Source organism: Rhinatrema bivittatum, chromosome 12 (genome assembly GCF_901001135.1).
Source record: "Rhinatrema bivittatum chromosome 12, aRhiBiv1.1, whole genome shotgun sequence".
NCBI lineage: Eukaryota > Metazoa > Chordata > Amphibia > Gymnophiona > Rhinatrematidae > Rhinatrema > Rhinatrema bivittatum.
This window is the reverse complement of record NC_042626.1, coordinates 32,368,298-32,389,216: the sequence shown is the minus strand read 5'-3', so window position 1 is coordinate 32,389,216 and position 20,919 is coordinate 32,368,298. Positions and strand designations below refer to the sequence as shown.

The window sequence follows — 20,919 nt, the reverse complement described above, 5'->3', positions numbered from 1 at the left end:
GCAGCGTGTGATAAGTTGCAGGAGGACCTTGCGAGGCTGGAAGATTGGGTGTCCCTATCACAAATGAAATTTAATGTGGACAAGTGAAAGGTGATGCATATAGTGAAAAATAACCCATGCTGAAGCTACACAATATTAGATTCCATTTTAGGAGTTACCAACCAGGAAAAAGATCTGGGCATCATAGTTGATATTACATTGAAATCATTGGCTAAGTGTGCTACAGCAGGCAAAAAAGCAAACAGAATATTAGGAATTAGTAGGAAGAGAATGGCAAATAAAATGGAAGATGTCATAATGCCTCTGTATCGCTTCATGGTGAGACTGCACTTTGAATACTGTGTGCAGTTCTGGTTGCCACATTTGAAAAAATATATAGTTGTACTAGAGAAAGTGCAGAGAAGGGCGACCAAAATGATATGGGGCATTGAACGGCTCCCATATGAGGAAAAGCTAAAGAGGTTAGGGCTGTTCAGTTTGGAGAAGAGTCGACTGAAGGGGGATATGATAGAGGTATACAAAATCATGAAAGGGCTTGAGGGGGTAAATGTGAAACTGTTATTTACCCTTTCAGATATTTCAAGGACTAGAGGGCACTCTGTGAAGTTAGCAAGTAGCATATTTAAAACAAATCAGAGAAAATTATTTTTCACTCAACGCACAATTAAGCTCTGGAATTCATTGCCAGAGGATGTGTTTAAGGCAGCTGGTATAGCTGGATTTAAAAAAGGGTTGGATAAGTTCCTGGAGGAGAACTCCATAAACAGATATTCATCAATAGGGAACAGCCACTGATTGTTGCCAGCATTAGTAGCATGGGAATTATTTCATATTTGGGATTTGCCAGGTATTTGTAACTTGGATTTACCACTATTGGAGACAGGATACTGGGCTTGACGATCCTTGATCTGACCCAGTATGGCATATCTTATGTTCTTATGTAATCATTTGTTTACTCTTTTGAAAAGTACAAAGACCAGGGTACACACAATGAAGTTAGTAGGTAATACATTTAAAATTAATAAGAGAAACGTTTTTTACTCAATTCATAATTACGCTCTGGAATTCGTTGCCAGAAGATATAGTGAAAACTATTAGTGTAGCTGCTTTTAAGAAAGGTTTGGACAAGTTCCTGGAGAAAAGTCCATTAACCATTATTAAGGCAGAATTGCAGAAATCCACTGCTTATTCTTGGGATAAGCAGCTTGGAATCTGTCTACCCTTTGGGATCCTGCCAGGTACTTGTGATCTGGCTTGGCCACTGTTGGAAACAGGATACTGGGCTTGATGGACCTTTAGTCTGACCCAGTATGTAAAATCTTATGTTGTTATGTAATCCATTGGATTCCAGAAACTGTATTATTCTCTATTTTAGCAGCAATTCCATTAATTTGCTCAGCAAAGAGTTCAAACTAACTGACCTATAGCTCCCAGCCTTCTTCTTACTTCCAATTTTATCAATAGGAACCACATCTGCCCTTCGCCAGTCCTCCTGAACTATTCCCAACTCTAAAGAAGCATTGAAAAGGTCTGCCAGTGTTGCTTTTCTGAGTTCCCTCCGTATCTTTGGATGTATTACATCCTGTCCCATTGCCTTATCTACTTTAAGTTTACCTAGCTTCTCATGTACACACTGTTCTGAAAATAGAGTTTTACCTCACTTCTAATCTTATTTGCACTCATTTTACCCTTCCATAGTGAACTCTGAACAGAAATATTTGTTAAGCAATTTTGCTTTTGCCTCCTCAGCCTCTGCACATTCCTCCCCTTCACCTCAGAGTCTCACAATGCTACTTTGGCACTTCCGTCTATCTTTAGAGTAGAGGAGTAGCCTAGCAGTTAGCGCCATGGGCAGTGATCCACTGAAACCAGTGTTCAAATCCCAGTGCTGCTTCTTGAGTTCTTGGGCATGTCAATGTACCTTCTTTTGCCTTAGGTACAAACAGACTGTAAGCCCTCCAGTTACAGAGAAGTACCTACAGCACCTGAATGTAATCTGCTTGGAAGGGCCAAAAAGTGGGGTATACAAATACACCAATGTGGACGGTTACCCCTGGGGTTATCCAACTGCTCCTTTTCAATTATGCAAACATGAGAGCAAACCCTAAATTTATTCAGCTCTTTATCTAAACACTAAAACTTCACTTAAATGCTCCAAGGCATATATTCCAGAAACAATTCCCTTTTAAAATTATCATGCTACTCCGCACCATAAAAGGACTATGCATTTGGAAACTGAAAAAAATAAATAAAACCATCCCATAGTTCCTCAGTTTTGGACAAAAAAACGGCCCTTTCTGAGGAAATAATTTCCCTCACATCAATCACTATTTTTTTTTTTTTTTTGGAGAGGTGGGATAAGAGTCATTATTTTCCGCCTGTTGGCATTTACTTTGGCATATATGTGGTAAACTGGTGTAAAAATGATTCTTTATTTTAATTTTGTTTTTCAGGCACTTTCAAAGCAGATTAAATTCAGGTACTCTATCCCCAGAAAGTGTATAATCCAGGCTTGTACCTGAGACAATGGAAGGTAAAGTGACTTGCCCAAGGTCACAAGGACTGGCAGTGGGATTTGAACCCTGGCTTCTCTGGTTGGCAGCTTTCGGCTCTAATCATTATGAGAAAGAGAAACTGAGGATTGCTGCGACTCACTAGAGATACAGCTACGGCACACTAGTTGGGAAACACTGCACTAGGCTACTCCTTCACTCCCTCAAAGTGAAGACACAATGCATGTGCTTTTAACTGCATTAAAAAAGAGCATTCCCAGGGTCATGTTTAGGCCACGGGAGTAAAGTACTCATGCAGATTAGACTTTTCAAATCTGCACATATACTTTTTCCTCCTTTCCTTTGCTGGTAAAAGAAGAGGTGCAAAGCTAGGCTACGTTTGTCACTAGATACCCATGAAACCTGACTCTCAATAGAAAAACTATTCATGTAAGTTTGTTTGTTTGGTTGGTTGGTTTTTTGTTGTTTTTGTTTACCAGGTTCATGGGTACAAAATCATCTACAGACTTTAAATCTAGGTGAGCTACTGAAAATTGCCCCCAAAATGTAGAGTATACATCAGCAAATTAGGTAAAAAGACAGCTAAATATTACTCTTATGAACAAATGAAAATAACATTCTTTGCAGAAGACGACTTTATCACAATCTTTAAATGTTCCTTATGTAGATATAGAGGTCAAAAACAAGTTGTACGTGATACCTTTTTATTGGGTTAACTTAATACATTTGTTGACTAGCTTTCATGAGCTGTGCCCCCTTCATAAGATCAATGCAAAATCATTCACTGGAATAAAAGGGGGCATAACGCTCAAAAGCTAGTCATAAAGAGGGTTATTTTATAATAGCATGCACAGCAGAAAAGGAAGCAAATTTATCCACATAGGTCCACTTCGAAAATCTTCGAACAACTGGCCAAGGGGTAGATTTTAAAAGGTGCGTGCGTGAGTCCATGTGTGCGCACTTCCCGGCATGCGCACATGAATGCACCGATTTTATAACATGCGCGTGCCAGTGCACGTATGTTATAAAATCCCAAGGCTGCGCGCAGATGCGCACCAGATTTTGTAATCCGCGCACGCATGTGTGGGTGGTGCTCGCGCAGGGGGCCCAATTTTGTGAGATTACGTGCGGCGATGCAATCGGACCTCTCTGGGTTCCCTACCCCTTTACCCATACTCCCTTCCTCTTCCACTCTCCTCCCTAAACCCTTTTGCCTACCTTTCTGTTTTTTTTTTTTTGTTTTATTGCTCACTGCCCTGTTGGAGCAGAAGCAACTTGCGTGTGCTGGCTGGCTGCTGGCGCGCGCTTCCACAGGACAGCGGCTAATGGCCGTTGTCCCAGCCGGCCTCCATCCCGCCCCATCCAGAACACGCCCTCCCAAGCTCAAAAGTAAATCCTCCCCAATTCTGCCTCCTCGGAACGTGTCTCCTGTATGCGCAAAACCGGGTTACACATGCAATTTTACAAGCACTGACTCCTGATATTCAAAACACTACTCGCATGCATAAAACAGGGATTTATGCATGTTAAATCGCTTTCAAAATAAAGCTCATATGTATTGCTAGTCTAATTAAAAAAAAAAAAAAAAGCATTTCTAGGTGTCCAAATGGACCAATGCAGCCACCACACCCACTACTCAAATCTTCCTTGCAATCTATTTCAATTGATTGGAGCAGTCAAGAATAAAATGAACATTTGGTTCCATCTTGTGGTTAAAATGTTTAGATTCAGTTCTACAAAAAATTTCTCTCTCGGTTTCAGGATCCTCATTTTGCTTAATAGGGAAATTGAGCAAGTCTACCATTTTGTGAAGATTAAAAGGTACCATCCCTTTCTTGGTTGCATTTCAGAATGTTATTAGAGGAATGAAGCCAACTCTTGCTTTCAAAAAAAATGAAGATCTGACCGCCTCAAAGATCATGCTACAGCAGAAGCCTTATGTCAGACCTATTTAGGGTTTGATTAACTAAGCCTTTTTTCCTCATCCTGTATATAGGGAGAAAAAGCTTAGAAAAAGGGATCTTAGACAGACATGGTTTAAAATTAAGGAGCAACCATCTAGCCTGGAACCATTTCTTCCTACAAACTCATAGTTGCCTCATTCATCAAAAACGGCCCCTTCTGTGGCTTCAATAGTACATTATAAAACTATGTAGGTTTCATTTGCTGCATAACAGATCTGAGCTATTTTTAGTATTGTTTTGAAGACTGTACACACGGTATCGGACGAAATTTAAAATGGCCGCACGCATAAAATTCAGCACTTGCGCGCGTGGCCAGGGCTTGCATTTTGAATAGGGCCTGGCCATGCGCGTAACTGCTGATACGCGTACAAGTGCCAGGCCCTGAACAAGGGGCAGGCCAGGGGGTGGGATCTGGGGAAGCGTGCACCAGCAGCCGGCCAGTGAGCTCAAATTGCTTCTGGTTCGACAGAGCAGTAAGCAAAAAAATAAAAAAAATTCTTTTAGTTAGGTAGGGGTTGTTATAAAATCTGTGCACCCATGCTGGGAACCACGCATACCTTTTAAAATCTACCCCTACATGTGCTACATGTTAATAGGATTTTTAAATATAAACATTAATGCACAATATTTGAAAAAAATTATTGCTTAATAGCATTTTTACTAACCCTGATAATATAAAAGCAGAAAAGATAAGGGGAGGGGAGTAGAAAAATGAGAGCTAAAAGATTACTCTCCAAGAGGACAGGGCTAACTCTGACTGTCTTTTAAGACCCAGCTTGACACTATAAACAGAAACTGTTAAGATATATCATTGCAAAAATTTACTTCAGGTAGCTTTATGGACAGTTTGCTTTGAAACACATTTCCATTCCAAGCTTGACTCAAAGAACTATTAATTAACAATTGAGAGAATGAATGGACTTCCACTGAGTATAGACACTTTTTTAGCTATGTTTGTTGCAATTCGAATAAAGAATTGTTTTATGGCTATGTCATTTAAAATGAAGATAGGAAACCAACAAGGTGAATTTAGGTGGCTAGACAATTAACCATTTGAGCAGTTTTATTTTCCCATACTGATGTGGATGCAACTTTGTTGAGAAAGGACTCGTTCTAGGAGGCATACTGGGAAATATTTTAAGAACATTACTATGATTCTCATACTTGGCTTCTGCTTCTCAAGATGGGTTTGAATAAGGGGATGGCAGGAGGGGGCGGGCAGAAGAAAAAAGAGTCAGCCATCACACACAACAGTAACACTTACTGACCAGACTCGGGGGCTGATGTAATAAGGTCGGCCAAGAGAGTAACTTAACTTATATAACTTAACTAACTTATATAACAACCCATAACAACCCTGTCCTTTGGTTCTAATGTATTATTCTCTGCACTATTTATTTTAATTAAGATTTATATTGCCTTTTTTTATTTATTTATTTATTTTTTTTATTTTTTTTTATTTTTTTTTATTTTTTTTTTTAAAGTTGAAACTAGTTAGTTGGTTCGCTTATTCTTATTAGATCAAGTTCTGATTTGTTCCATGTAAACTGCCACACGGCAGTAGTTATTACCGTTTAACTGTGAACTGGAGTGATATGTATTGTATACAGGAACTCCCGGTATATAAAATCCATAAATAAATAAATAAATAAATAAGAGAGTACAGTTTTACATGCAGCTGTGTCCATATTTTTGTGTGCAAACTTTACTGCCAGTACAGCAGAGTAAAATGTGCACATAAAACTGTGTATTCCTTAGCACTCTCCCAGGAAATACCAAGGAAAGTGAAATCCAGGAATTACATTTCCAAATTGTAAGAAAACTATCATACAAAGCATCTGCCGGAGGGCCCATAGGCACCACAGCACCCCACCTCCCAAGTCCCCTGCGAGGAAAGGGACCTGCTTCCAGCATGACAGCTACTCCAAGGACCTCTACAAGGGGTCCAGATCCTCCCTGTGGGCCAAATGCCATGACTACTGCCAGCCCAAACAGCAAGAGTGACAGCCACTGAAAAATGGCAGAAGTGGTATGGTGGCCACTGGCAGCTCCCCACTCCCTCTACTGCAACAGGAAGTGGCATCTTCACTGCTCTCCCACCAAAGAGGTGAAGTAAATCTCCCCCCAAACACTGGCTGTGTCTCCAGTGACCCTGGTGGAGGCTGAAGCCCCAGCACTGGTAAACTCAAGCAGGAGCAATAGGGACAAGGTACATATTAGCTCAAAGACGTCTGCGCTCTTCCAATACAGTCTCCCTCTGGAGCAGTTGGGCTAATTTTATTATGCAAATGTATGGGATAATTTGTGCTGTATGTATTTTGTTGTAATTCATTCATTTCCCCCCTTCTCCCCATCCCAAGTTAAAAGACAGAGCACATTTTTAACTCCACACATTTTTAACTCCCGATTTAACATTAGCCTATTGCATCGGGAATTAAAATTTTTTTTAGCGTGTGTTAAGAAACTTTGCACTGAATGTTAGTACACAGTTTTAACACATGTTGTATTGCATCAGTCCCTCAGGGTAGGCATTAATTTTTACAAGTAAAAATGTGCATGTCAGGCACATCAACATGCATTTAAATGTGATGAGCGCTACTACCTAAGTGCATCGGGGGTTAAGGACACGCGTCCAAAATGCATGTCTTATTGCAGGTTGAGCCGTGCGTTGCAGCCAGTGCACAGTATTGCATCGGCCTGATGGTCAATTATTTAGAGAGAGCCTTTCCTTCTCTGAGACTTAATGCTATTGCTTGCTAATTAGGAGGAGATTTACTCCTGTGCAGCTTATTGCTTACTAATTAATGGGCAAATGTTTATAGCCCAGCACGAGCAAATACCGGGAGATACGTGCGTGGCCGGGCCATGCACAGACTGAGTGCATTTTCGAAACATTCCAGCCACGCTCTGATGGAATGAGCCATGACATGACACCCAAGATGCAGTCCCGCCTGGGCATAACAGAAAGAGATGCAATCTGTTAGCCAATTGGATGGTGTCTGGAAATGGCAATTCCCAACCTATGGGCTTCTGTCCACTCCAGGCAGAAGGCTAAGGCTCTCTTGCAATCCAAACTGTGCAAGGCTCATTTGCCTTGATGCAAATGGGGACTGGGAAAGAATACTGGCAGGATGATTGACTGATTAAGATGAAAATCCAACACCACCTTAGGCAGGAACTTGGGGTGTGTACGAAGGACCACCCAGTCATGATAAAATTTAGTATAAGGTGGATAAGTCACTAAGGCCTGGAGCTCGCTGACCCTGTATGCTGAAGAAACCGTCACTAAAAATATGTCCTTTCAGGTCAGGTACTTCAGATCTCAGGTATGCAGCAGCTCAAAAGGAGCTTTCATCAGCTGCGCGAGCACGACGTTGAGGTCCCAGGACACAGCAGAAGGCCTTAGGGGAGGCTTCAACTGAAGCAGGCCCCTCAAAGCATACAACTAAGGGCTGTACAGAGATGGGCTTACCCTCTACACCTTGGTGGTAAGCGCCAATTGCACTGACGGAGCTGGTTTTCAAGCAAGCCTCTGACAAGTACGGGAGGTAATCAAGCAGTTTTTGGGTGGGGCAGGAGAATGGATCTAGTGCTTTCTGCTCACATCACATGGAAAACCTCCTCCACTTCAACTCATAAGACTTTCTAGTGGAAGGCTTTCTACAAGCCACCAGGTCCTGAGATACATCAGCAGAGAGACCAAGTGGCTGTAGGATCAGCCTCTCAACATCCAGGTTGTGAGCACCAGGGTCTGGAGGTTGGGATGCCGAAGTCTGCCTTGATCCTGCGTAATGAGATCTGGGGAAGTCCCCAGACTGATCGGTTTCCGGAAGGACAACTCCCGAAGGAATGGAAACCAGATCTGTCTCAGCCAATGAGAAGCTATGAGGATCATAGTCCCTCAGTCCTGTCGAAGTTTCAGGAGAGTCTTCGTTACTAGAGAAATCGGAGGTACACATACAGAAGACCCTTGCCCCAATGACAAACAAAGGAGTCCAAGGCTGATTCACCATCTGGCATATACAGGGAACAGAACTGAGTCACCTTCCTGTTGCAGGTGGACGCAAACAGGTCCACATCTGGGAATCTCCAGAGGCGGAACATCTGGTTTGATACCCCCTGGTCCAGTGACCATTCATGGAGTCTGAAGACACGACACAGTCTATCCGCTGTCAAGTTCTCCATTCCAGCTAGATACATGGCCCTGAACACCATCCAGTATGACCAGATCTGGACTGCTTCCTGACACAGGAGGTACGATCCCATGCCTCCCTGCTTTTTGACATACCACATCACCACTTGGTTGTCAGTTTGGATCAGGACAATTTTGTTGGAAGCTGATCTCTGAAAGCCCATAGAGCGTACCTGATCACCTGGAGCTCCAAGAAGTTGATTTGACACTGCACTTTCTGAGTGGACCATAGACCCTGAATGTGGATCCCCTCTTCAAGGGCACCCCACTCCAGGGTGGATGCATCTGTGATGAGGACAATTTGGGTAGGGGAGCCTGAAATGAGATTCCCTGCTCCAAATTTGAAAGAACCTGCCACCAGGACAAAGCGTTCCAGAGGGACGGAGTGATGTGATCCTGAAGGTCCTGCCTGGCTTGGCACCACTGCAACCTTAAGGTCCATTTGGCTCTGCGCATGTGTAAACATGCCAAGGGAGTGGCATGGATGGTTGCAGCCATGTGGCCCAACAGCTTCAATATGTGGCAAGCTGAAACCTGCTGGCTCTGTTGAGTCACTGCCACCAAGGATGCTAGAGTGACCACCTGGGAATGTGGCAGGAAGGTCTTGGCCTGACCCATGTCTAGCAGGGCTCCTATAAAGTCCAATTGAGATGAGGGGCTGAGGTGAGACTTCTGGTAATTGATGACGAACCCTAGTGACTTCAGCACCCAGATGGTCAAGTGTAAGGACCGATTGACCCCTGCTTGAGAGGCATTCTTGACCAGCCAATCGTCCAGATAAGGGAAAACATGCACTCCCAATCTGTGGAGGTGTGTCCCCACAGGACAGCAACACTCTGTACTGGAAGTGCTGTTTTCTCACCACAAATATGGGATACTTCCTGTGACCTGAAAAGATCTTGATGTGGGTGTATGCATTCTTTAAATCAAGGGAGCATAGCCAGCCCCCTTTTTGCAGGAGGAGAGTCAGGGTGCCCCGGGAAACTATCTTGAACTTTTCTCTTCTGAGAAACCTGTTCAAGGTCTTTATGTCTAGGCAGGGATGGAGTCCCCCCATTCTCTTTGGAATCAAGAAGTACTGGGAGTAGAAACTCTGCCCTCTTTGCCCTGGTGGGACAGATGCGACAGCATTGGCTGTTAAGAGGGCAGAGAGCTCCCGAAACAGTACCTCCTGATACACTATCAGCCTCCAATATGGGCACGGAGGGAAATTTGTGGGATACCCAATAGGTTCAGTCGGTGCCCCTGGCAGATAATGGACAAAACCCACTGGTCTGAAGTTACACTGGGTCACTGGCTCACAAAGAACCATAGCCTGCCCCCGACCAGGGGGGTCCAGTGTCTTGGGTACAGACAGCTGGATCATGCTTCTTACGATCCAATCAAAACCCCATTCCAGGATTTGGATGGGGTGCTGGTTGGGGTTTGGGAGCTCACTGCTGCCTGGGACAACTGCAAAAGATCACCCTCTGGGCACGCGAGCGAGAGGACGCATGCCAGGATGCATGCCATAATGCATACATTAAGAAAGATAACACATGGCACAAAAGGCAAACTTAATTGAAGGGGGTGGGATTTAGTAAAATGTGGGGCAATATCGCACCATGCGATAGCATATCGCAGTCTAATGCCAGGAAAAAAGGTGTAGTTATTTCTGGTGTTAAAACCGTGCGATAGGCCTAGTATTAGGCTGCACGATATGCCTGAAATGGCCATAACGCAATTTGCGATAAATTTCTTTGAATTGCATTTTGACCATTTCTGGGCTTGGGGGGGGGGGGGGGGGAAGAGGGAGAGTGCACAACTATTTATATCTCTATAGGAGGGCCATCTAAAAGGGTGCAATGAGGTGTTGTGGTGGTTTAGAGTTTAGGAGCCATTTCGCATGTATAGTGAGTCGTATGAACAGCACAGTACACCTTGGCGAAGATTTGACATCATTTGGAGTGAGGAAAGTTTCACAAAGACGAAATTTTGTACTATGTTATCTCACCCTAGTTGATGATACCCAGTCCATCAAGCTAGGTTGAGAAAACATAGTAGAAATTTCACCTTTGTGAGACTTTCCTCACTCCAAATGATGTCAAATCTTCACCAAGGTGTACTGTGCTGTTCGTACATCTCACTCTACATGCGAAACTGGCCCCTAAACCACCACCATCACCTCACCTCGACCTATTAGATGGCTCTCCTATAGAGATATAAATATGTCACTACTATGAGAACCTTGTAGTCTCTCTCTCTGAACAATTGGGAATGACTCAATTGCAAGCACTAGGCTGAAAATCCTCCCCCAAAAATGATTGATTTTTGAGGCAGATGCCATCTTCAAAGACTCCTACGGTAAGTGATAACAGTATTCATTTATAGCAACAAGTCTTTTCAAAAACTGTTGCACAGCGGTTGCCCCATAAAGCAACAGACAATTCTTGTAACAGGTACAATATCCCATGGGCACTTTAGCATTTACTAGGGATATGAAAATCTGACATTATAATGAATTGATGTTATAACAAAAGTACACTGTACAGCTTGAAAACCTGTGTGCGCATTTCAGTCCACTATGATAGTTGTCAGTCTTAACAATGCTACTCTAACATGCAATAGTAAACTGTATACATACCTTTTAGACATGCTTATGACTTTCTTTTTTTAGCGAAATCTGTATGCTAACTCTTGAGTGTGAAAAATGTATGCTAATTCCAATCAAATGTCATAAAGGTACAATACAGTAAGGTGTACAAGTTTTATAAAGAATTTAAATGAAATGTTGAAACTCTAAAATGTATAGTGCTCTGTCTCAAGCAAATGATGCTGCATCCATACACAATAATTTTGTCATAACTATTTAATATTTTAGCTTTGAATTCAATATATTGTGTCCCATGGATAAAGCTTGCCACTTTGACAAGCTATTGCCTTTTCAGTTTCCAGTTCTGCCTGGTGGGCTTGTGCTCAGGTAGAGATTACAAAGGTAGCAGAGGAGAATGTGACACTGCCCTGTCACCATGCACTGGGTCTGCTGGGGCTCCAGAACTTGGACATAGAGTGGTGGTTGACACGAAACTCTGAAGTCGTCCAAAACATGGTAGGTTTTCCTCCAAACTAACTTTAAAATTCTCCATTAAAAAAAAATAAAATCACTGTAAAGCACTTCCTAGCTGCATGAAATTACTGAAAACATTTGTGTCTTAATGTGGGCATATCCATTTATTTGTACTAACTTAATTCAGAAGAAAATAGCTGAGGGTCAAGGAATTGAAATCCACAATATGGCAGCACTGTGAGAAAATATAGTATGTCCTAGTGGGACCAAACAACAGCAACCTGATGGTTTGAATGCAGCCGCTCAGTTGATCAGCCAAAAGGAGGACCTTTGGTTCTGTTTCTTTGAATAGTAAACTACAAGCATAGTCAACTGCCCTTCCATAGGAGGAGACAGTCCTCCATTTTGGCTTAAGTGAACTATATTTTAACCTTTCATAAAACACCTGCTTGTTTAAAACATGCTGGATAATAGTTAATTTGTGCAAAGTGGTGGTCTAAAAGATTCCTGAATGTGTGTTCCTTAGGTGATTAGTTATTCTGAAGAGTCTGTTTATAATGACCTGAATATGAATCAAAAGGGTCGTGTCAGCTTTGCTTCTAATTTTCTGGCTGGAGATGCCTCCCTACACATCAGATCCCTGGAGTCCAGTGATGCGGGACAGTACACCTGCAAAGTGAAAATTGGAGGGACTTACCAGTTGAATCACATCACATTAAAAGTTTTAGGTAAGGGACTTAAGGGTTCCAAAATTTGTAGTGTTTTTCCAATATTAGTCCTATGAATAAAGCTCTTTGTACTGTATAAGAAAAAAGCTGCACTTTATTAAAGAAATTATTTGTCTATGACATGCAATACTGGAGAAGAAAAGACATAACTACAACAGTTAAAAAAAATAATAATTTCTTCCAGTAAAACCTTCAGAGCCCAAGTGCTGGATGGAAGGAGAGCAATCTGAGGGAGGAAATATAACCTTAGAATGCAAATCATCAGCAGGCACAGAACCCATCCAATACAGATGGGAGACTGTAAGTGGCAAGAAACAAATGCTTGAGGTCCTGCCATCCACATCTTTAGTTGGTAAGCTGTTACTTTGTAATAACAACTGCTAGAATCTTCCTAGTTTTATTCAAGATACAAATTCCCTTTCTTTCATTCTTCTATTCCCAGAGATTTCCAAATATGCCCGTGTTATACTATGGAATCTTAGCACGACACACTCTGGACTTTATCGATGTACAGCAACTAATGAAGCCGGGCACAAGAATTGTGATGTCCAAGTGACAGTGCACCGTGAGTATCACAGCCCATAGGATGTGCCTGCTCTTTATTTTTTGTTTATATTTCACCTTTCATAACAAAGTAGATTACATTCAGATACTGTAGGTATTTCCCTATCTCCAAGAGGGCTTACAATCTAAGGGGTCCTTTACAAAAAACCCTGCAAACAGATATTCAGAACCCATGTAGCAACCCTGCCATACCATAAAGGCACTAACTCCCAGTACTCAAACAGCAGCAAACCTACCTAGGATAGGGCAGCATTGTATATATTACAACAGGCCCTAGAACACTAATATACCTCTTATTGGAAAAACAGAACAAGCCAGACTACTACAGATCCCTATACAGATACTATGTTCTAGTTGAATTCCTCACCTTGGCCACACGGGCAGAACACAGTCCGACCCTTACTTAATACAAATAAGGGAGCACAAATTAGAAACAGAAACATGCTGACAAAAACTGAAATGAAAACCCCAAGAAACCTGACTCTGCATGCAGTGCAACTTCAGAGAAAGAAAAACAGATGTATTTCCTCTTGTACTGAGCAAACTGCAAAGATATTAAGAAATGCAAATTTCCTAAGCTGATATATTTCACACACTAAAAACGGAAAATATTTTCTTTTCCACCTTTGTTGTTGAGCATTTTATTTTTTAATTGGTTTTGTCCAGGTTCCCTCTTTTCGTATTCTCCTAAATTCTTTTCTATGGTCTATTTTTTCTCTTTCCTCCTGTATTCTTTCCTTCCTTTTTTTTAGTTATTTCTTTATTACATTTTATACATTTTAACAGACAGCAAATAGCATGCCCAAGATATTACAGGCAGTATATAAAGTCAGATATTATGAAGAATACATAAGCGCAATAATCACACTTTTTCTTAAACACTACCTGAGTTACAATGTAAAACTGGGGGAGAACAAAATTTCACAGGAGCAAATCTATAGTTTCTCTAAAAATAAGAAGGAAAGAGGTAGTTGCGGAGTATTTAAACAACGGCTTCTATATCAGTCCCTTCCCTAGGATCGGATTGAGAATTCAAAAATACTTCTAATTGAGAAGGTTCCATGAAAACATATCTAGCATTATTCATTTTTAAGACACATTTATTTGGAAATCTAATAACAATCTGCGCTCCTAATTGACGGGTTCTAGGACACATTGCCAAAACATTTTTCCGGCGGTGTTGTGTAGCCCTCGCAATATCTGGGTATATCCATATTTTTTGCCCCAAATACAGCACATTTCTATTTTGAAGGAACATGTTGCACTGGGAGTGGACCCTTGGCCTGGTGCAGGATTGGTATAGCCCTCCGGTTGGACCTGGAGAGCACCTGCCACCAGGAGGCAGAGCACAGGAGGAGACAGAGGCTAGCTGGAGCTTCACCATTAGCAACCCGGGGTTCCTTCAGGTTGAGCCCTGGTCGTAGGTGGGCCTTGCAGGGTCTCCGAGAGAGAAAGTTCATGGGTGTGCTCATCACGAAAAGGGTGCGTGGTCGGTGTTTAGATAAGGAAGTCCAGAATGGTCGGCCAGGCAGGGTCGGCAACAGAGGTCAATCCAGGCATAGTCAGGTCTAGCAGAAGGTCGAGTTCCAGGTGGCAGTCAAGAGAGATCGGAGTTCCAGGCAGAGGTCGGGGCTGGCAGCAATCAAGAGAGGTCGGAGTTCCAAGCAGAGGTCGGGTCAGGCGGCAATCAAGAGAGGTCGGAGTTCCAAGCAGAGGTCGGGTCAGGCGGCAATCAAGAGTGGTCGGTACAGGCAGAGGTCAAGTTCCGGGCAGAAGACAGGTATCAGCCAAAGACAGATGAGCAGAGGAGCAACTAATCCAAGGAGGAAGGGAGAAGTTGCTAAGGTGACTCCTGAATGCCAGGAGCCGCCTTATATAGTGATCCAGGGCTGACGTAATCTGGAGGGGCCGGCAGTCCTTCCACGCTGTGGGCCCTTTAAAAGGAGGGAAGGAGTGTGCAAACGCGCTTAAGGTCCTGCCCTGGAAGAATCAGCGGAGCATCTCCACCGCGAAGCAAAGGCCTGCAGCGGGAGGGCCAGCTGGAAACGCCTGGAGGCTCTCCCAAACGCCTCTCCCATCCTGCCCCGGAGCAGGGCTAGCTCCGGAACGGTACAGGAAGGAAGGTAAGGCACCGGATGTCGCAACAGAACAATCTTAATATATTATCTCTATCTGGTGGTAGAATAAATTTGACCATTAAAGTTCCTCTTTTCTCCACTTGATCTTCTAAAGATGTCTCCAAAAATTCTGATAGATTCATCAATGGAGATATATTCTCAACAGGTTCCACAGGAATATCAGTATTCAAATTCAAATTCTCGCCTACTTGAATGGCTTCTGGGAGAAAATAAATCTTGGATATAATTGGCAGTTCTTCAGTTGAAAGATGCAATATCTCTAACAAATATTTCTTAAATTGTTCCCTTGGTGAAATAATTTTGCACTTGGGAAAATTAACCACTCTCAAGTTCAAATATCTAATCTTATTTTCCAAATTTTCCACTCTTTTTTCCAATATAGAGTCCCCTTGAATTAGACCCGCTTGAATGGTTTGTATCTGAGATATTTTTTAATCCATTTCTTCAATTTTAGCAGAATGAGCTAACACCACCGGATTCAAAGAACTAAATTGAACTTGTGAGTCTTTCCTCACAGAAGTTAAGGAAATAATAGCATTTTCCAGCAGAGATATAGCATTCCACAAAGTATCTAATGTCACAACAGAAGGTTTAACCAAAAAAGTTTTAGAAGAAATATTTACCACAGGGTGTGACTGTCGTTCTTCCAAATCCTGGGAAGTTTCCCTTTCCTTGGTTGGTTAAAATTAGCAAAGAACCGCTAAAACAAGCCAGTGTCCGGATGTTTTGTTCCTCCAAAGTGGTCATAGTATCTCCGCTTTGGGCTTGCCCTGCTACATTCGTGGATAGGCCTGCTTCAAGGGCCATTTCCTCCATGAACACCTTCCGTCCTGGGTTCATGGCCAACCCAGACGCACTGGCATAGGCCGGGGTGGGGGGAGGGGGGGAAGGAGTCGCCGGTGCTAAGGGGCTCAAAGATGTTTCACCAAGCATCGTCAAAGCTTCTCCTCCTCCGAGGCTGCAGCCGGGCCTCCCAAAGAGTTCTCCGCAGGAGTGCAGAATTCTTTTGTCGTTGTTTGTATCATAGTGGGTTTAAGGGGGAGGGGGGGGGGTCGAGGCTCCATCCCTTACCTTCCCCTTCCTCTTGGTATGAGGCACATTGTTCACAGGAAATAATCTTTCAACTACGACTCGGGAGCTCTGACACACCGTGTCCTATCCGCTCGACGCCTTCCCTTCCTTTTTTACATCTTTCTCTGACATTGATCTTTTCTGTCATCTTTTTTCTCCATTCTGTTCTGTCTCTCTTTCCACTCATATCTAAATTTCATCCCTCTTTCTTTCCATTTTTAAACCTCCAGGCCTCAGTCTCCTTTTTCACTTCTTACCTACCAGGTTTCCATCTCCCACTCTCACCTTCTTCTGAGCCATCCCATTCCCCTAGCTCTCCTCAGCCTCCTGTTCTCCCTAGTCCCCAGTTTCCACCATCTGTATTCACCCCCTCCCCAAATCTCATTCCTCTGCCTCTCACATCCGATAGGGTGCTGCTGATGTTGAGGCTGAGGGCCTCTTTGCAGAAATTCACCAAACTTGTCTCTCCTTGTTTGTTTATATAAAACAGTTACTGATGTTTTTATCCATTGCTCAAAAATTTTTAGTGCATTGAGTAATGCCTTTAGCTCTAGTTTATTGATATGAAGTTTTGATTCCCAATAGGTTCATGTACCTTGGCTATATAAACCATCTAGATCTCAGGGTGGACACATCTGTTATAATTTTCTGAGTTTGAGGTAGATGGAAGGGAAGACCACTTAGGAGATTCTTTGACTGAGTCTACCACCTCAGGGATTGTTTCAGAACCAAAAATTGTCTTACCTACAATGAAGCTCATCACATCATCAGAATAGATACTGAAAGATCCAAGAGCTTTAGCCGACATCTGATGAGAAGTGTCATATTTCTGCAATCTTTAAATAGTTAATCTCAATGTTTTATCTGTTTTGTTACTTTTGTTCTCTGCCAAAGCAGGTGCTTGGAGTATTGGCCTCATCATTGGAATAGCAAGTGGAGTAGTAGTTGGAGTTTTACTCATCATTCTCAGTGTGTTTCTGATGCTCAGAATGAGAAAAACAAAGAAGTACGAGGAAGAAGAGCCCCCCAATGAGATCAGGTAACCTTCTTAGAGCTGAGCAGGACAAAGGGAAGCCCCAGACTGAATGCACAAAGACACTCACTTCAGTATAGGACAGTACCACCCTGGAAGAACTGAAGTTCTTAGTACACATGACATCCTGCAACTATAAGAGTGGAGGCTGCAAAAGCACGATGCTTCTGCCTAAAGTGCCCACTCTACTCCAACACCCCCCTCCATGTGGATGACTAGGTTTCTCCAGAGGCATTCTGGCACCATAAAGGGGGCAATTTTCAAATAGCCCATGTAGCTGCAAACTACATGGGTGCTTGTAATGCATGTACGTTATGCATATTTACAACAAGAGATAATCCATGTTATTTCTCCTTGAAAATTAGCAAATGCAAAGTATGCATGTTAAATGTGTTTGTGTACTTTGCACCTGCTATCTATGTGGGTAGCGGAGGCAGGGGTTAGGGAGAACAAAATAGCGCAAGTATATTTGAAAATCAAATCTGCATATGCTGTTTTCCTCCCTTATCTAATAAACACACCCACAGGAATGTCTCTTTTTCTCGTGGCTACAGTATGCAAGTTATGGAACCTGCACATACTTTTAGCCATATTTGAAGAAGGCAATTTTCAATGAGGCCATTTTACTACGGTAAATATCTTTCAAATTTGCCCTCCAAGTGCCCAGCATCCTGCAATGGCCAGGCATGATGGGTGCCAGCATTTGAGGGCTTTTTATTAAGCGTCAGGACAGAACTTGAGCCTCAGAATTCTGAGGACCAGAATTTTAAAACTTAGTAGTTTTACCATCTGTCTTCAGAATAAAATATGTCTATATACTTATTTAAAAAAACATTCTATTCCACTTACAATGGACTACCTCTTCTAAGCAGATTGCCATTTAAGAACTGAAAACACATTATACATGGAAGGAAACTCTGTATCTTTTAGTTGCTAGAATGATGTCATATCTTAGGTCATCCTAAAATTCTATTCCTGTATTTTGTGGTGGAGAGGGAATAGTTATGTGACATTATTTAAATGCAAACTCTCAGGAAAATCACTTTGCCTGTCCAGCTTCCTCCAGTGTTGAAGGTTCAACTCTCATACTCAATACAGATAACTAGACAAGAGTTTTGAATTCCATTTTCCCTTTAAATTGTTAGCTCCTCACCGTTTGCTGCAGAACATAATTACTTTGTTCCACCATTCTTTGGAGGCCAGTTTTACGAACCATTTCTAGCATTCTGCGGAAATGGGCTTTTAGAAAATTGCCCTCCCTGTGTGTGTGTGTTAAAGCAGTTAAAGTTAGGCATATAGTGGCACTAACTGCAGTGAGAAAAGGCATTCCAGGGGTGAGGCTGGAGAGGAGCCTGCTCTTATGCAGATACTCGTGAATATTTAAAAGTGCATATTTATTTTTTCATTGAAAAACTACCCGTTCAAATCAGCAGGTGTAAAACACGTGCGAGTAGTTTTCCTGGAATAATTTTCAAAGGGAAAGTATGCTTATACTTTCCCTTTGAAAACTGGTGCAAAATCCAAAACGCAAGCTGTTAGAAAATGAATCACTAAATTTATTTTGTATGGTTTTATTTCAAGGGAAGATGCAGAGGCACCAAAAGCTCGACTAATAAAGCCTGGCTCCTCTTCTTCAGGCTCCAGAAGCTCCAATTCAGGTTCTTCTTCCACCAAATCAACAATCAACAGTGCCTGTCGCAGCCAGCAAACTCCGTCAACCCAAACAGCCTCACCACATTACAGACATGTGGAAGCAAAGGGACGGGAGGCTGAGGCAAGCAAATGCACACACTCCAGCCCCTTGAGAATGGATGCAACCCCAGTCTTGATTCCTGGCCAGAGCAGAGCTTTTCAGACCGTCTGACTGAAAGAGCCAGTCTTCCAGGTCACATCACCAGCAATTGCAACCGTGACTGGCAATTTACTATAGCTTCAGTAAGAGACACAATGTACCGCTTGTATTTCTACAGTGTATTGAAATCCCTGCTTCTCCCACTTTAATCCACTTTCTGCATAGAAACTCAATACCAATCTAAAGGGAACCAGCACCAGGAGAAAGGGATTTTCTTGTAATATGAACAATTCAAAGAGAATGATGTACAATGACGCTGCACAATCAAACTGAAAATTACAAATTCAAAAAGAATGTAAAGCGATGTGAACTGAATCCCAGGGATCAGAAACACGATGAGGGTAGCATGGATTTATGGAAATCCAACCAGCCTTTATAATATTCATGCAGTCTGTAGACAATACAATACAGCCCCGGGAGAAGTAAGGGTGCTCTGATAGGCCTGAAAGGGAATTATGCACTGCTACTGTCAGAACTATCTAAGATTATTATGCCATCACCAGTAACTGTGTGCGGGCTGGAATTTAATACTGTCCTATGATTCTTCTTTACAGGAAATCCACTTCATTAATTAAAAATAGAAACTGAAAGACATGAATTCTCTTAAGGCACTATCAACATGGGGATTAAATGCCTCAAACAAACAACACAGAAGAGCTCCTGGTTCTCGCTGACAGGAAATAAGGTGCACTGAATAAAATAAAGAAACCTAAATAAAAAATGAGAATAGATTTTTAATTTACTTCTTACGCCAACAGAAAAGTCTTCCAAAATAGGGTTCACAGGTTCTATTTTATGAATCACTATGTGGAAAACAATTCACAATGGAATTCACTCACAATAAGACACTCTATAAATCCCTTCAAGTTACTGTTAGCCTCTGTGAGTGTAGAAATATAGAAGACTTTACAAAATTAAGGGGACAATTTTCATACTATCCACACTGGGACAAAAACCATGCATACTTTTTAGCTGGACTTTGCACCAATTTTCAAAGAGAACGTATGCATGAGCTTTCACTTTGAAACTTGCAGTGGTACAAAGTATGTGCGGTCACTTGCACCTGCTATTTCTGCAGATACACATTTTCTTGAAAAGTACACATGAAGATCTGAAAATGCCATGTACCCATATACTTTTCATCCCCCAACCTAAAATCTGTGGTTTGTTCTACAGGCTATTTTAGCTGCATTAAACGAAGGCAATTTTAAGATATCCAACTAATGCTGATTAAAAAAACTTCTTTTAACCACATAAACTGCTTTGAAAATTGTCATATGAATTAACAGAGGCTGAATTGCCTTCTTATGGAGGGAAGTTTCTGCAGCTCAGTCAGACTCTTAGTGAAACCATATGGTACGATGCACAAGACTGGAAGGACAGTGATAAAATTCTGCTCTCAATCCAGGAAAGATCGCTCCAGAATACAAAAATGGAGAAATTCCAGGACTTTATAAACAGGAAGACTAAATTCTCTTCACCAATGGAAAAAGAGAGATATGGTATCTCAGTAAAAAGTGGCATTGTGTGGTTAACATGCAAGTCTAGATTTCTTTTTCCTGTGGAATCTGAGTTTAAAATAACATGAGGTATGCAGAAACATGCTTTGTTGTATATATTGTATTATTGCATCCACTGCATTTTGTAATTTTCTGTGTTCAACATAAAAATGGAATTCTTTGACAACTGAAGGGGATACAGAATGGACTGTTATTTTTAAGTCCTTAATTTCCCTTGGCAAATCATTGGTGGAAGCCCTAACCTCTCATCTACAAGAGCCACTTCCTTGTTATTATTGCCATCATATAAAATAGGATT

The 20,919-nt window shown here is 42.0% G+C and overlaps 1 protein-coding gene across 3 annotated transcripts in view; it reads left to right on the top strand.

Annotated features, from left to right (window-relative positions):
- Positions 1-20,792, top strand: part of CLMP (CXADR like membrane protein) — a 59,031-nt gene extending 38,239 nt beyond the window's left edge. For 2 of the 3 annotated variants that reach the window (XM_029574184.1, XM_029574183.1), the window contains 6 exons: positions 11,597-11,757; positions 12,242-12,443; positions 12,628-12,795; positions 12,886-13,008; positions 17,114-17,255; positions 18,831-20,792. In XM_029574184.1, coding sequence (XP_029430044.1) covers positions 11,597-11,757; positions 12,242-12,443; positions 12,628-12,795; positions 12,886-13,008; positions 17,114-17,255; positions 18,831-19,113 — 1,079 coding nt within the window. In that variant the 3' untranslated portion in view covers positions 19,114-20,792. The remainder of the gene's footprint in view (positions 1-11,596; positions 11,758-12,241; positions 12,444-12,627; positions 12,796-12,885; positions 13,009-17,113; positions 17,256-18,830) is intronic. The other variant, XR_003852294.1, reaches the window with a different exon arrangement.
- The last annotated feature ends 127 nt before the right edge of the window (positions 20,793-20,919 follow it).